The sequence below is a fragment of the Simochromis diagramma genome, unplaced genomic scaffold (assembly GCF_900408965.1).
Source record: "Simochromis diagramma unplaced genomic scaffold, fSimDia1.1 OVJJ01000433.1, whole genome shotgun sequence".
NCBI lineage: Eukaryota > Metazoa > Chordata > Actinopteri > Cichliformes > Cichlidae > Simochromis > Simochromis diagramma.
In genome coordinates, this window is record NW_024387031.1 from 62,243 (window position 1) to 77,093 (window position 14,851).

Here is a 14,851-nt window from a genome sequence, read left to right on the forward strand (position 1 = left end):
CGTCCCGGTGTTGTGTCTGGTGCTGTGTGAGTGCCTCATGCAGCTCGCATAAGGCGGTGACCGTGTCCGCTTGTGGTGGAATATAAACGGCACTTACAATGACCGATGTAAATTCCCGAGGTAGATAAAAAGGACGACACATGATGGACAGTAGTTCCAGATTTGGTGTGCAGGAGCGTGTGAGAGGAACAACGTTCGCACTGTTGCACCAGTTGTTGTTCACCATTAAACACACGCCGCCTCCCCTTGACTTCCCCGAGTCCCGTGTCCTGTCCATGCGGTGAACCGAGAAGAACTCGGCCGGCTGGATGGTGTGGTCCGGCACCGCTGGGTTCAGCCATGTCTCGGTGAAGCAGAGGAGATTGCAGTCCCGAATGTCTCTCTGGAACTTTATCCTGGCCCTGAGGTCGTCAAGCTTGTTCTCCAGTGACTGGACGTTGGCGAGCAGGATGCTAGGCAGAGGTGTGCGGTGTGCACGAGCTCTCAGCCTGTTCCTGACGCCGGCTCGCTTCCCTCTAGGCCGCCGCCGCTTCCCTTTGTTCTCCCTCGAGATCTCACTCGGCCAGCTCGGGTCCGGAGTTAAAAACTTCGAATTGTGAGTACATTGTATACCAATAGAAACAAGAGTGTCACTGTCATACCTAATGTACCCAATGGTGATGGTTTTGCCGATTTAGAAACGCTGAAAACTAACTTAAAAAACAAAGACAAAGAAAAAGTGGTCGGAGCAGTCGTGACGGCAGCCGACCTCACCGGCGCCATCTTTTACATATACATATATTTTACATATAATGGTCAGGGATCAACATGAACCTGTCTTCTCTGTTTGACTTTAATCAACTTTGCAGTGTCTCCATCTCTATAAAGCCAAAGTCCAGCATAGAGCGGCTGAGTGAATGTGGTCTGGACTCTGTGGAGGAGAGTCATGGTTTCAGAGACGCTGTAGAAAGACAGAATACCTGTTCTGTGATCCAGGTACACTCCTACTCTGGAGGACCGAGGACCTGAGAGGACAGTTCGGACATTGTTGTGCCAAAATTTAAAACTTCCTGAGTACCAATATAATGCCCAAGATTTGTTATTGTTTCCAAATACACAATCACAGCCCGTCCCTGCTCTGCTGATATTCTTGTATGCGACTGCTACACAGACCCCTTCTCCTCTCCACTCCACCTCCCAGTAACAACATCCAGTCAGACTCTCTCTACTCAGGACCTGATAACATCCAGTGAATCTGTCTGGATGATGATAATAATACTGTTGTTGTTCCATAAATGTTACTTTTCTGTTCCCCTCAGATAATAACAGACGTCTGTGTGCTGTGTTTGGATCCAGTGTGATTTCATGTGAATATTTTAAGGATCCAGCTCTGGGCTTTGGCTCTGGTGGTGACAGTAAAACATCCTCTTCAGTGACTGTCAGTGAGATGTTTGTCCATTCCTCTCTCAGAATGTCCTGTAGTTTATCTCTGATCTCTGACACAGCTGTTGTCACATCCTCAAAGTAGCTCAGAGAACGAATATTGATGCTGGATGAGTGTGTAGACTCACTGAGTGCTGGCAGTGAGGGGTAGTTGTGTAGAAACTGGTTGTGATCCTCTGTGTGTGAGAGCTGCTCCAGCTCGCCGTCTTTCCTCTTCAGCTCAGCGATCTCCTGCTCCAGCTTCTCCTGAAGCTCTTTGACTCGACTCACTTCAGTTTCCTGCTGGGATCTGACCTGCTGCTTCACATCAGAGCTTCTTTTCTGGATGAGACGGATCAGCTCAGTGAACATCTTCTCACTGTCCTCCACTGCTTTATCAGCAGAGCCATTGATGGCCTCCACCTCCTGTTGAAGCAGCTTCACATCTTTCTCTCGCTCCTGGATTCTCTGCTGGATGTTTAGTCGTCTCACCTCGAGCTCCTTCTGCTTCTCAGTCCTTTCTGCTGCAGCTGGGACTGTTTCATGGCCTTTATGTTCATCCATCAAGCAGAGATAACAGATACTCTGCTGATCAGTACGACAGAAAATCTTCATCACCTCATCATGACGAGAGCAGATGTTCTCCTGGAGCTTCTTGGAGGGGGCCACCAGCTTGTGTTTCTTTAATGGAGCTGCATCATAGTGAGGTTGGAGGTGATTCTCACAGTAAGAGGCTGGACAAGATAAACATGATTTGATGGCTTTCAGTTTCCTCCCAGTGCAGACATCACAGGCCACATCTTCAGGTCCAGCATAGCAGTGATCAGCTGGAGCAGCTTGGAGTCCAGTCTTCTTCAGCTGCTCCACTAAAGCTGCAAACATGACGTTTTTCTCCAGGACAGGCCTCGGTGTGAAAGTCTTCCTGCACTGAGGGCAGCTGTGGATTCCCTTCCTGTCCTCTTCATCCCAGAAACTTTTAATACAGTTCCTGCAGTAGCTGTGTCCACAGGGAATAGTCACCGGATCCTTCAGTAGATCCAAACAGATGGAACAAGAGAAGGTTTCTCGGTCCAGCTGAACTCCTTTCTGTGCCATTTCTCCTCTCAGTGTCAGTGACTGTGTGAGTTTCTCTTCCTTATAACTGAAACTAGTCTGAGCTCTGATCTCAACAACATGTTTCTGCAGTGAATGGAGCCTGTCAGCTCTTACACGTCACCACATGTTGGTTACACCCATCTTCAAAGTGCAGATCTGAAGGGGAGGGAACGAGGAAACACGTGGACAGAGAGGTGGTGCTGTGTTTAAGAGCAGGAAGAAGAGGGAGGGTTATCAGGCTGTGCTTCACTCCAGGAAGAGGAGCAGTTTGAGAGCGATACTGTGTGTTTAACCCTTTTTTATTTACCGCTCACATCAACTTTTAAGCTTTTTAACACTTTCTTCTATATAAATAAACTTCAGTTTAGAAATGTCAGAGTTCTCACTGAAGTTAACAAACAGTCCTTCAGTTTCAGTCAATGCAGGAGGATAATGATCCTAAACATACAGATAAGGCAGCCACTGACATGATGCTTATGTTACATTTAAGTTTATGTTCATTTCAGTTGTTTCTCTTATTGAAACACCATCAGAGGTGAGAGGGTGCAGCAGGTGTAGTAGTTGGTATATGAGTCAGTAAACAAATTAAAGGTTTTCAAACACATTCATCTCCACAAAAATGTGATAAATGTTTGACAGGAATAAAAAGAAACTCTGATCCTTCTTTAAAAGTATTTTTCTGTTATTACGGTCGAATTGATCACACAAAATCATCTTGAGCAGGGACGTGGCTAAATACAGGTATGTGAGAACCAGTCAATATTAAGGTCTCCAGTGACTGACTGCAGCTTTGTACATGTGACCTGGAGATACTGGATATTAGAACTTGGTGGTCTGTAGCAGCAGCTCACTAGTACAGGTTTCACAGGAGGAAGCTGGACCTGTAACCACAGAACTTCCAGTTGGATCAACAGTCACAGCAAGAATCAGCATCTGCACATTTACCATCAAGAGCAGCAGGGGGCGCTGTTACACACAGAGGCAGGTTCTCTCCCCAAATGTGTCCAGAACAAGAGCTGAGCAGCTTTTTCTGTGAGTCAAAATATTTCTAACAAACTACAGCAGATCACAGAGCCTGTGTCAGCTCAGCTATCAGAATCAAACAGTGAAGCTGACCTGTGTAAGTCAGCAGGTCAGACAGTATGTTAATGAGGGCAAATCTACAAAGCAGTAATGAACTTTTCATAAACCACATTTAATACAAATCTATGATACGTCCATAAGTCTGCACCGTCTGAAAGCTCCTCACATTTCAGCCTCATTTCTCATCATATTGTAATCTACAGTTATTTATGGTTCAGTGAGTTTTGCTTGGAGTTTCCAGCTTCTGAGAGCATTATTTACATCACTGAAGTATTTATGATTCCCCTGGTATAAAAAAGCTTCACAGTAAAATCTCATCTTTGTAACATTCACACTGAAACATGTTTACTATACTGCATGATAAAGACAGCTGAACACGACGTCCCCAGAAACATGTTTTATTATCAGAAACAGACAAAAAGAATCAGCTTTCCTGACCTACAGTTTGATGGTTCAAAAGCACGAAGGACAAAAAATGTAAAGAATTGAAGTGTAAGAAATCTGTCCTCTCCTCATCCTTCCCACCACCCTCAGGGTGACCTTCATTTTCTTTGCTCTCTTTACCTTCATCATCCTCTGCATCGTCTTCTTGCTCACTGTCTGCTACACACACACACACACACACACACACACACACAGAAGGGAGCAGCTATCAGTCTGAGTCATACACTGAGCAGTTTGGCAGCATTCATGGTTTTATTGACACAGTTATGATCAGTTTGAAGTGTTGCAGCATGTTCACTCCTGCTCTGCATGTTGTGCAGTTACTGATGTGTTAAACTGTGTGTGTGCAGGCTGTGGCTCTGTTTCACTTCCACAGTTCAACTACAGAGGGCGCTAAAAGGGTCCAGGTCATGTTAGTCTAAGTGCCTGAAAAGAAGTTCAGTTTCCTTCTTTTTAAGATATCCAGGCTGAACTTCACGACAACAATTCAAGCGTCTACCAATGAGAGTTCAGGATATTGTGATTGATCTACGACGGGGTGGTAAACACATCAGAGGGTGACCTCAAGTGTTTTTATGTCTAGTTAACAGAAAGAGTAGGAGTATAAGCCATGTTTGCTCAGCAGCAGCTTTATATTAAAGGTTGTAGCTTTAGTATTTTAGCTTTTATATAAACCCCTGTTTCACACCCTGCTATGTGCCTATTGTGAAGAGGGAAGCTGTGACCACTAGAAGTATAGTAGTAGGTGGTTTATCAGATGTTTTACATATATCATTGATGTAGAGGATAAACAGCTTTGGTCCCAATACTGACCCCTGTGGAACTCCGTAAACAATGTCCAGGCACTCTGATTGATATTCACCAATCTTCACAAATTGTTGCCTGTCTCTCAAATAACTCCTGACCCACTCTAGCACCACTCCTCTAATGCCATAGTACTCCAGTTTATCAAGTAATATTTCATGATTAATTGTGTCAAAAGCTTTTTTTAGGTCAATGAAAACACTAACTATGCATTGTCTTTGATCTATATTATTGGTGATATTTTCAATTAGTTCCATTAATGCCATAGATGTTGATCTATTTGGTCTGAAACCATACTGACTGTCCATTATTATTTTGTGTTTATCTATAAATTTGTCAAGTCTATTAATGAAAACTTTTTCCAGTATTTTTGAAAATTGTGAAAGTAGAGAAACAGGCCTATAATTTGTGAATTGGTGTCCATCTCCATTTTTAAACAGTGGTATTACTTTAGCTGTTTTCATTTGTGTTGGGAATGCACCAGTTTGTAGAGACAAATTGCAAATGCGTGTTAAGGGTTTGGAGATGCCATCTATCACTTTCTTAAAGATTTCCATATCAATGTCATCAGAGTCTGTAGAATTTTTTGTTTGTGATTTCCCAACAATATCAATGATTTCCTTTTCTTCTACCACCGTTAAAAACATTGAATGAGGATTACAGTCAATGAGTTTAGTTTCTTTCTCTGCAGAATCTGTTATATCAGGAATTGTATCAGCCAAGTCTGGCCCAACACTTACAAAGAATTTATTGAACTCATTAACCACATCACTCATGTTACTAATATTTCTATCATTATTAGCGAAATACGAAGGATAATTTGACTGCCTAGAACCATTTTTAATGATGGTATTTAATGTTTTCCAAATCCCTTTAATATTATTTTATTCATATTTAATAATTTCTCATAATATTCCTTTTTACATGACCTCAAAATACTAGTTAATTTATTTTTATATTTCTTGTATTTATTTTCAGCTTCTGTACTTCTGTTCGTTATAAATTCTCTGTATAAGGTATTTTTCTTTTTACATGCATTTTGTAATCCTTTTGTGATCCATGCGCATGCTGCATATTTTTGTTTTTTACTATATTTCTTTACTTTACGACTATCATATAACAGTTTAAATTTTCCTAAAAAAATCTCATAAGCTTTATCAATATTTTTTTCCTTATAAAGCATCTCCCATTCTTGCTTAAGTAAATCACTTTTAAATGCATTTATGGACTCCTCTGTTCTCACTCGTTTGTATTTTGTTGTGTTTTCCTGTTTGACCTTCCTGTAATTGCTGTTATACACTACAAAAACAGGTAGATGATCACTGATGTCATTAATTAGGAGACCACTTATAGATCTGTTTTCTATTTCATTACTAAATATATTGTCTCTTAAGGTTGCCGACTGTGCTGTAATCCTGCTGGGTTTAGTGATCACTGGACAGAGTCCCATGTATTAATAAACTCATCTGTCATACTATGTTTGTTTGGATTTAATAGGTCTATGTTGAAATCCCCACAAATGAACATAACTTTTTGATTTGTCCTAATAAATGTTTTATCTAACCACTCCTTAAATATTTCAATATTAGAACCTGATGTTCTATATATACAACTTACAATGACATTTTTCTTTTTTTCCATGCTAATTTCTATTGTTACACACTCTAATATGTTATCCACCACCACCGTCATTTTTTCCACCACCCTGTATTTTAAATTTTTGTCCACAAACAAAGCCACACCCCCACCATTCTTATTCTTTCTGTTCATAAAATTTAATTCATATCCGTCTATTTCAAAGTCCACTCCTTTCTCCATATTAATCCACATCTCAGATACTGCAATCACACTGAATGGATGTGCAAATTTGCTCAAATATTCTCTTATTTTGTGAAAATTGGCATATAAACTTCTACTATTAAAGTGGATTATGGACATTTTGCAGTCTTGACAGTTTAATTGAATTGTTCTTCAGTATAATAGCAGCAGGTGTTTCTGATGTTAAAAAAGTTCAATTCTGGATCAATGTCCTGCTCTGTGAAGTGTGTATTGTATTCCGTGTTTAGTGGTGAATTTAACTCCTGATTAGCAATCCTCTGTGATAGCAGTGTATGATTCCCAGATGTTAAATTAGTTGATTGTTTCATGATTTAATATGTTGTGCTTTAGCTTCCGTTGTTATCTTCTGTTACCTGCTTTGATGAATGTAGATTGTTTGTTCAGCTCCTTGCATTTGTAGTCATGTGACTTGTTAATATTTTTCCAGATCCTGGATGCGTTTGATGACCAGCACTTTGGCTTCCTCCGGTGTGCCGTTGAGTTTAATAAATATTTTACAGTTTGCAGTCCAGGTATTTTGAATTTTACCCAGTTTCTCTAGGTGTCGTGCTTTCTTAGCCATGTCAGCGTTGTATTTGGTTAGATGGTCATTCATGTAGACGTTCGATCCCTTTAGTTTTCTCCCCTGCTTCAGCAGTGCATTCTTGTGTTTCCTGTTTACAAATCTTATGATGACAGCTGGTTTATCACTAGCGTTTCTCCTGGGCAAAGGGTGGCGTGCCTCGATGTTATTACAGTCCAGGTCGATCCCTTTTGACTGCAAGAAACCAGCTACCTGTTGCTCTGCAGAGCTAACATCCAGTTCTCCAAGCGGAATACATATATTTACTAGAGCTGGATATCTTTAGACCGGTCTTGGTCTCGCTGTCTCAGCTCGACATAGTGGTCGGGAGATTTGGAGTCAACAGTATCCATGACACACAACATAATGTTCGATAATGTGTCATCTGCAAAAGCATCAGCTCTAAGAGCCGTGCTTAGAGAGAGCTTTGTAGTGAATCAGAAGAGTCGACTCCCACTGAGCGAGAGCCGGCTCCTCACTTAATTTCCTTTTGCTGCTCAGCTCTCACACAGTGGCTCAGCTGTGCTCCAATCCCTCCATATTGTGGCCAATCACATGCGAGGATATAGGATAATATCATTGTGTGAAAAACAGAGAGGGTGAGAGACGCGACAGTCAAGTGGAGCGTGCGTCTGTCCTCTCAGTAAGTGAGTGAGACAGTAGACAGCAGTGAGGAGGACTGTGTGAAAGCAAGAACACATAAATATGCCTGAAACCCGTAAACAAAGCAGCATCTGGCTGCAGTTTAAAGACTTTTTTGTCTCGTCTCAACTTTGTCTTGGTCTCGATACCCTCTGGTCTCTTGGTCTTGGTTCAGTCTTGGTTCAGTCTTGACTACAAGTCTAATATCTACATACACTAAATAATGTTGTGATTATCCATCTTGTTTTAAATGTATTATTATTATTTCTCATCTGACAGGTCCAGCTGTGCTCGTCAAGGCAAAACACAATATTTGGTCTGCAGCTGAAGGATTCAATGGCACGCTTAACTGCAACTTATCTTTGTCTGGAAGCACAAAGTTCTTCTGTGAGCAAAAATGTGAGCGAGCAGAAGATATCCTCATTAACCCTTTAAGACCTACCATAGAACCAAGTCCGCCAGAGCTTATATTATATTTTTACATGCTGTGGAGCCATTTTTGGGAGCATTTCAAGTTGCTATACATCAATACAACCATTATAGCCCAGATTTTAATAATATGTATGCATTAAGTGCATAGTAATTACATAAATGGCAAAAAAGTGCAATAAACTACAAAAAAATTGAAAATCGTTTTTGCTTTTTTAACATATATTTCTAGTTAGAGAAATTTAAGACGCTTATCCCTCAAAACTGTAAATACAAAAGAGTTGCACAAAATAGTTTCCCACCACAGGAAATTTATTTTGAGTGTCTTCATAGTTTTATTTTTGAAATACGCCAATTTTTATACACTGCAGGAAAAACGAAAATAAATATTATACTGCAAATTTGCAAAAAAGCAGCATATGCATCAAAATAAACTATTTCCAGCAGTGCAGGTCAGACACAGATGGAGACCGTTCACATTTAACATTTGGGACCATCTTACAGCAGAGATCCAGGTCACCATCAAACTCCATAACATGTGACTCATGGATCAGAAATCACCATGACGACAAGTGGCTCATCTGAGGTGTCAAAGTCTCAGGATGAAAAGTTTTCAGGACGAGTCCAGAGTGACAAAGACGCCCTCAGAGAAGGACAAATCAGACTTCAACTGTCCAGACTCAGGACTGATGACTCGGGTCTGTACCTGTGTGAGGTCAACACTGATTATGGCTTCAGATCTGACAGATGTCGACTAAACGTCAGTGGTGAGTTGAAGGTTTCAGTGAAAGTTATTTAATGAATGTGAGCGACTCAGATGTTTGTGTCTCTGCAGCAGTGAGGGATTGTCCTGAACCTGAGAGAAAACCTGAGACATCAAACACAGAGAGACGAGGAAGGATCAGCCTCTGCTGTGGACTGACAGCAGCTCTGCTGCTTCTCATTTATTTACTGTCTGAATAGAAAACAGAATTTCTACTCTTCTAATAATGGATGTCAGAAAACTCAGTCAGTAGAAACAGTTTGATCAACACTGTAAATGAGACGACTGGTGTTCACTTTAATAACATGGACAGAATAATGAGCTATAATCATAAACTCAATGGAGGAAACTTTCTTCAAGTTTACATTATTTTGAAGGGAAACTTTATCAACCTGTCCCTGATAACATGATGAAATAATCTCTATGATTATGGAAATGAAACAAAATGAGGTCATCAGCCTCACAGAGAACGTGAAGCTGATCTGAGATGTTTGGTTTCATTTGGTTTTCTGTCAGTGATTCAGTTTGCTTTTGAAAGACAGTTTGTAACGAAGTATTCATGCTGATTTGATGATGATGATGATGCATGAATTATAGATGGATTAAAATGCTGCACATCATTTATGTAACTGAATCATTAATATTTTGTTCAAACATTTCATCCATCCATCCATTCGCTTATCCTTTTCAGGGTCGCGGGGGGCGCTGGAGCCTATCCCAGCTGTCATAGGGCGAGAGGAGGGGTACACCCTGGACAGGTCGCCAGTCTGCCGCAGGGCCAACACACAGGGACAGACAACCATTCGCACTCACATTCATACCTAGTGACAATTTGGATTATCCAATTAACCTATCCCCACAAGCTGCATGTCTTTGGACGGTGGGAGGAAGCCAGAGTACCCGGAGGGAACCCACGCAAACACGGGGAGAACATGCAAACTCCACGCAGAAAGACCCCGGCCTGATGTTGGAATTGAACTCAGGACCTTCTTGCTGTGCGGCAACAGTGCTAACCACCGTGCTGCCTTTCACTTGATAAGAAATTCAAGTGAAAGGCAGCACCTGTTAAATACAGTCGGACAGCGTAGGCGTGTCAGTGCAAGTAAAATCACAGTACAGTAAGTGCCTTTAAGATAACAGAACCTTTATTAGTCCCACACGTGGGAAATTGTTGTTGTTTTTTTGCCATCAGAATTGTTGTCTAAAGGCAAAGAAAGATGCCCAACGGACTAACTTTACCAAATGGACCATCCCAGCCTTGCCATATTGGATTCACCTTTTATTGTTTATTTCATTTTATTTTCACTTTGCTAAAGACGGGACAGACTTGACTGGGGGAAAGAAAGAGGGAAAGAAAAACAGCGGGGAAGAGGAACGGTGATAAAGGACAATAAACAAAAACCAACAAAACAAACAGACAATAAATACATCTATCAATCACATGGATCACCTGTTGAGAAAGAAAGAAGAGAAAACAAGCAAAAAAAAGACAGAAATATAGCAAAACATCATCGCAATGATCTATGTGAATATAACAGTAAATACTAAATATTAAATGTTATTGTGCAGCACGTAAGATCGACAGCGCACAGTGTGCGTCGAGGTAGCAGCCAAAAAGGGTGTAGTTTGTGTGTGTGAGCACCCGTGTGTACACCTGTGAGCATGAGCGCGCTTGTATTTAACAGGTTCCTTCATGTAATGATCTGTTAGAGGGTGTCGGGCCCACAGCCCCGTCCTCCAGGGCATGAAGCAGGTATGGAGGAGATCCAGGCTCCAGACATCCAGAGACCCTCAGAGCACAAGAGACCAAGGAAGACCAACAGAGGGGCAGCCGAGCCACTGTCCCAGAAAGAGCTGAGGAAATTGCTTTTGTTACAGCAGAAAGTGGACAGTGCAAAGTTACATAGCAAAACATTAGAAAAACTCTGGAACAGGATTAGAATAAGATACTGTACACAGTAGAATAGAATAAAATTAAATACTATAAACAATAGAATAAAATAGAATACAAATACTATATACAATAGAGTAAAATACAACTTTGTCAGATATTATTCTTGATGTTAATAAATTACTAACATCAAATTATCAACATCAAGAGAAAAACCAGTCAGTGAGCTCCAGAATAAACCACACAGTGATAACAGCAGGTTTGTAAGGACTTCTCAGTCCTGGAGTCTCTACTGTCATGATGGTGTTGGTTACTATGGAGACCATGATTACATAGCAAGAGCCATCCCTCTTCTCCCCTCAGCGGTGAGTGTGGCAGTGTAGCAGTGTATGTGGACTGTTCTGCAGGGATTGTGTCCTCCTACAGTGTCTCCTCTGACAAACTGATCCACCTGCACACCTTCAACACCACCTTCACTGAACCTGTATATGGCCTTCAGATCGTGTCCAGTATAATTCAAGGCCTTGTTGATAACATAATGATAGAAATTGCCTGGTGTGAAGACGAGGAGAGTGCCAGGGTCACAGGTCATAGAACTAGCAAACACATTTGAAGGGAGTAAGTGAACATCCATATTCAGCCCATTACACAATTCCTCCAAAACCAGGAACACATAATTGTTTGTTTACTCTTGGTTAGCATAGTTAACTAAGAGTAAATGTATTAACAGCTGTTTTTGTTCCCGGTTAAACTGTTTCCTGCTGAATGAAAATATTTTTAATGTTAGGTTTAATCCAGAGTCAGCTAATCTCAGCCAAACCGATTTTCTCAGGAACAAATAAAACACTGTTAACATTAGTGGTGTGCAGATCGACGTTGAAATATCGATTCTTTTGATACCAGTAATTTATGTTCTAGAATTGATTCTCATATTAAAATATCAACATTTTAGTACTTTGGGTAAATTTGTAGTTTTTAATTAATCAGAACACAGTGGAAAGAAACTGTATCATTCGGATCGTCTAAATTGGAAGGAACTACTTCCTCTTACGCCTTTCATAGTCAGAAACTGTTTGCGATACATGTGGCAAGACAGTGAGTTGTTGTGGCAACACCACTAACCTTGTCGTAGAAAATGATGAGCTTATGTTGAGGTGAACTGAAGAGGAGGAGAGGGACAGGTGCTGCTAGGGCGAGACAGACGTCTCTCGCGGAGTCGCTTGAGGTTTTTTTATTTCTATATAATAATTCTGCATCATTAAGCAATAAGAACAAGTAGTCTGATGTCTTGTAATCATTATGAAGCTATATTATTATATTATTATTACAATTACATAATACAATTACATATTGGATTTTGAAAAACAATGAAACACTACGTGTTTGTACAGAGTGTCAGTTATGGATCAGTATCGTCGATACCACCCTGAATTTTACTTGGTATCGTATTGGAAAGGAAATCAGTGTTTAAAACACTGTTCGAAATGTTAATGTTTGAAACAAACCAAACATTAACATTTCAAAGTTATCTAAGAGACGTATATATCATGTTTAACTCGAGTAATGAAAGACCGCGTTGGGTTTGAATCCGCTCTTCTCGCCGGGCTCTAGTGATCCTTGACCTCTTGGTCTGCTATCAAGCTGGGGGGGAACAGACGTCTTCGAAAACATCAGAGCACTTTTGGAAATATCCTGATAAATCGAGCAGATATTTAAAGTTTACAGAGACACATTCTTGCCTGAAAATAAAGTTCATTTTGTGACCCAGAAAGAGTAATATTTAATATTTAAAAGTGTTTAGCCGCGCTCCTCCACCATTGCCGCATTTGAGTTTTGGACGAAATGTATTCTGGGATATTTAGCTGCACCAAAAACACAAAAATCACCACCAATGCATGCTCGATAAAACAGGCGGAGCGAGAACACATCTGGGAATTTTTTTGCGTTCTCAGCTTGATGCGTGGTTTGAATTGGAACAGTACTTGGTCTCCGATTGATGACGTATTACGAGTACACGAGAACACAAGTACGCATATTGAGACGGGGCCAATATTTCCAGGTTTTTCACTCACTTGATGTATCAGGATTACTCCACGTTCAAAATGGCTGACAAGTGAATGTCACATAATAAGCAGTCACATGTCTACAAAACCTCAACAGAGACAGTTTAAGAATTAAATCCATCCTGCTGTGAAAGCACATTTCACTGCACCTTCACTCCTCCCAGTCCACTTGTGACAGCCTGATTGCTCTTCACCGAATATGGTACAATCACAAAACTCATCGTCACGCCCCCAAGTCCTCTGACACTGGAGCGGCCAAACACACTATTTCTGGTTTCCACTTTCAAGCAAAAATACCTTGTGTTAAGGAAGCAGATCTCAGGACTCTAATGTTAATATTCCTCTACATGCAGTGTTGATCAAAAGAACCAATAATCAGTTTTCTCAGTTTACAGGATTCTCTTTGTTCTCATTATGATGGTCAGGAGGTCCTAACAGGATATGATGTTATTCACAGTGATGTCAGAAACAGTAAAGCTTTCAACTTGGATTCAATAGATTTATTTCAGTGCCTTCATTACTAATTCAACTTAACTCATCTAATAATGGAGTCAGAAAACTTCCTCAGATCAGTCAGTGGAAACCGTTTGATCAACAATGTGAATGAGACTTTTGGAGTTCACTGTAACCCTTGTGTTGTCCTCGGGCCACAAATGGTCTCTAGGTGATTGTTAAACAAGTATATGGGAATCCCGAGGACAACACATGATGGACAAAATAATGAGACGTGATCCAAGAAATCACGAACTTCATGCAAGTCTGTTCATTCATGACTATAATCATAAACTCGATGAAGGAAACAGTTTTTCAAGTTTACATTATTTTGAAGGTAAACAGACGGTCGCTGATAATGAAACACAATGAAACCATCGACCTCACAGCAACGTGAAGCTGATTTGAGATGTTTAGCTTTATTTCATTTCCTGGTTCAGTTTTTTACTGAATGGCAGTTTGTAATGAAGTATTCACGTTGATTTTATAATGATGATCATGTATGATAAGCTCTGATTAAGCTGTAGCGTAGAACAGGAGGTGATGCTTTTCTTTTCTTACAGAATCAGTGGTGTTTGTGTTCTTCGATCCACATCTGCTGCTTTATTGTCTGATCTCATACAAACTCTCAGAGTGTAGCTGTGAGTTCAGACCCTCAGGATTCATTTAGAGACTTAAACTTTGTACTTGAAGCTTTAATGTTTTGATTGATAAGTTGAAATTGTGTTATGAACAAATGTTAATTTTCTATTAATCTATTTGAAAAATAATTAATAATAGTACACGTAAACATATTTTATGGATTTATAAATGTACATTTTAAAAGCAAAACACAGCAGTGTTTGAGTCTTAAGAAGTGAAACACAACACTGACTCACACACTTGTAATCATAACTCAACATGTCATAAATGTTTCCTGTGCGCTGCAGTTTCTTCTGTTTCATAGTTTCTACATTATTGCTGCTCCAGCTCAGCACACACCTCTGAATGACAGGAGGCAACATGAAGTTTAGAGGATACTGGTGACTTATGAAAGTAGACTGGTAATAATCACTTTCTGATATTTGATACTGACTCTGCTGACTGTTGGTCTGTGTAGATCAGCAGAAATGTTTCATATAAATGTGAATTTAGAGTAAAACAGACCAAAGAAAACAGTCGGACACTTTCTGTTTGAAAGTTTATTAGGACATTTTTAGTTTGATGTTTGAATTCAAATGGTTTTGTTCTAAAACTCAGAGACTCAGAGAGAAAATGTGAATTTAAAAGTAAAACTCTGAACATAACCTGCTCCTAACAGTTTGTTTTCTCTTATTCTGATGTGTTGTTGGTGTAATTGATTT

General features: G+C 40.2%; 1 protein-coding gene and 1 long non-coding RNA gene across 2 annotated transcripts; one reads left to right on the forward strand and one right to left on the reverse strand.

The window, feature by feature from the left end:
• Window positions 1–743: 743 nt before the first annotated feature.
• On the reverse strand, window positions 744–2,709 carry LOC120740578 (tripartite motif-containing protein 16-like). Its single transcript, XM_040043037.1, has one exon. The coding sequence runs from the start codon at window positions 2,494–2,496 to the stop codon at window positions 796–798; it is 1,701 nt and encodes a 566-aa protein (XP_039898971.1). The 5' UTR covers window positions 2,497–2,709; the 3' UTR covers window positions 744–795.
• Window positions 2,710–8,781: 6,072 nt separating this feature from the next.
• LOC120740637 lies at window positions 8,782–9,680 on the forward strand. Its single transcript, XR_005697421.1, has 2 exons — window positions 8,782–9,066; window positions 9,135–9,680. It is a non-coding gene; the product is annotated as an uncharacterized LOC120740637 (long non-coding RNA).
• Window positions 9,681–14,851: the final 5,171 nt, after the last annotated feature.

What these genes read in the sequence shown, in the direction of transcription:
- LOC120740578 (XM_040043037.1), bottom strand. Translation starts at nt 2,496, where the DNA reads ATGGCACAGAAAGGAGTTCAGCTGGACCGAGAAACCTTCTCTTGTTCC.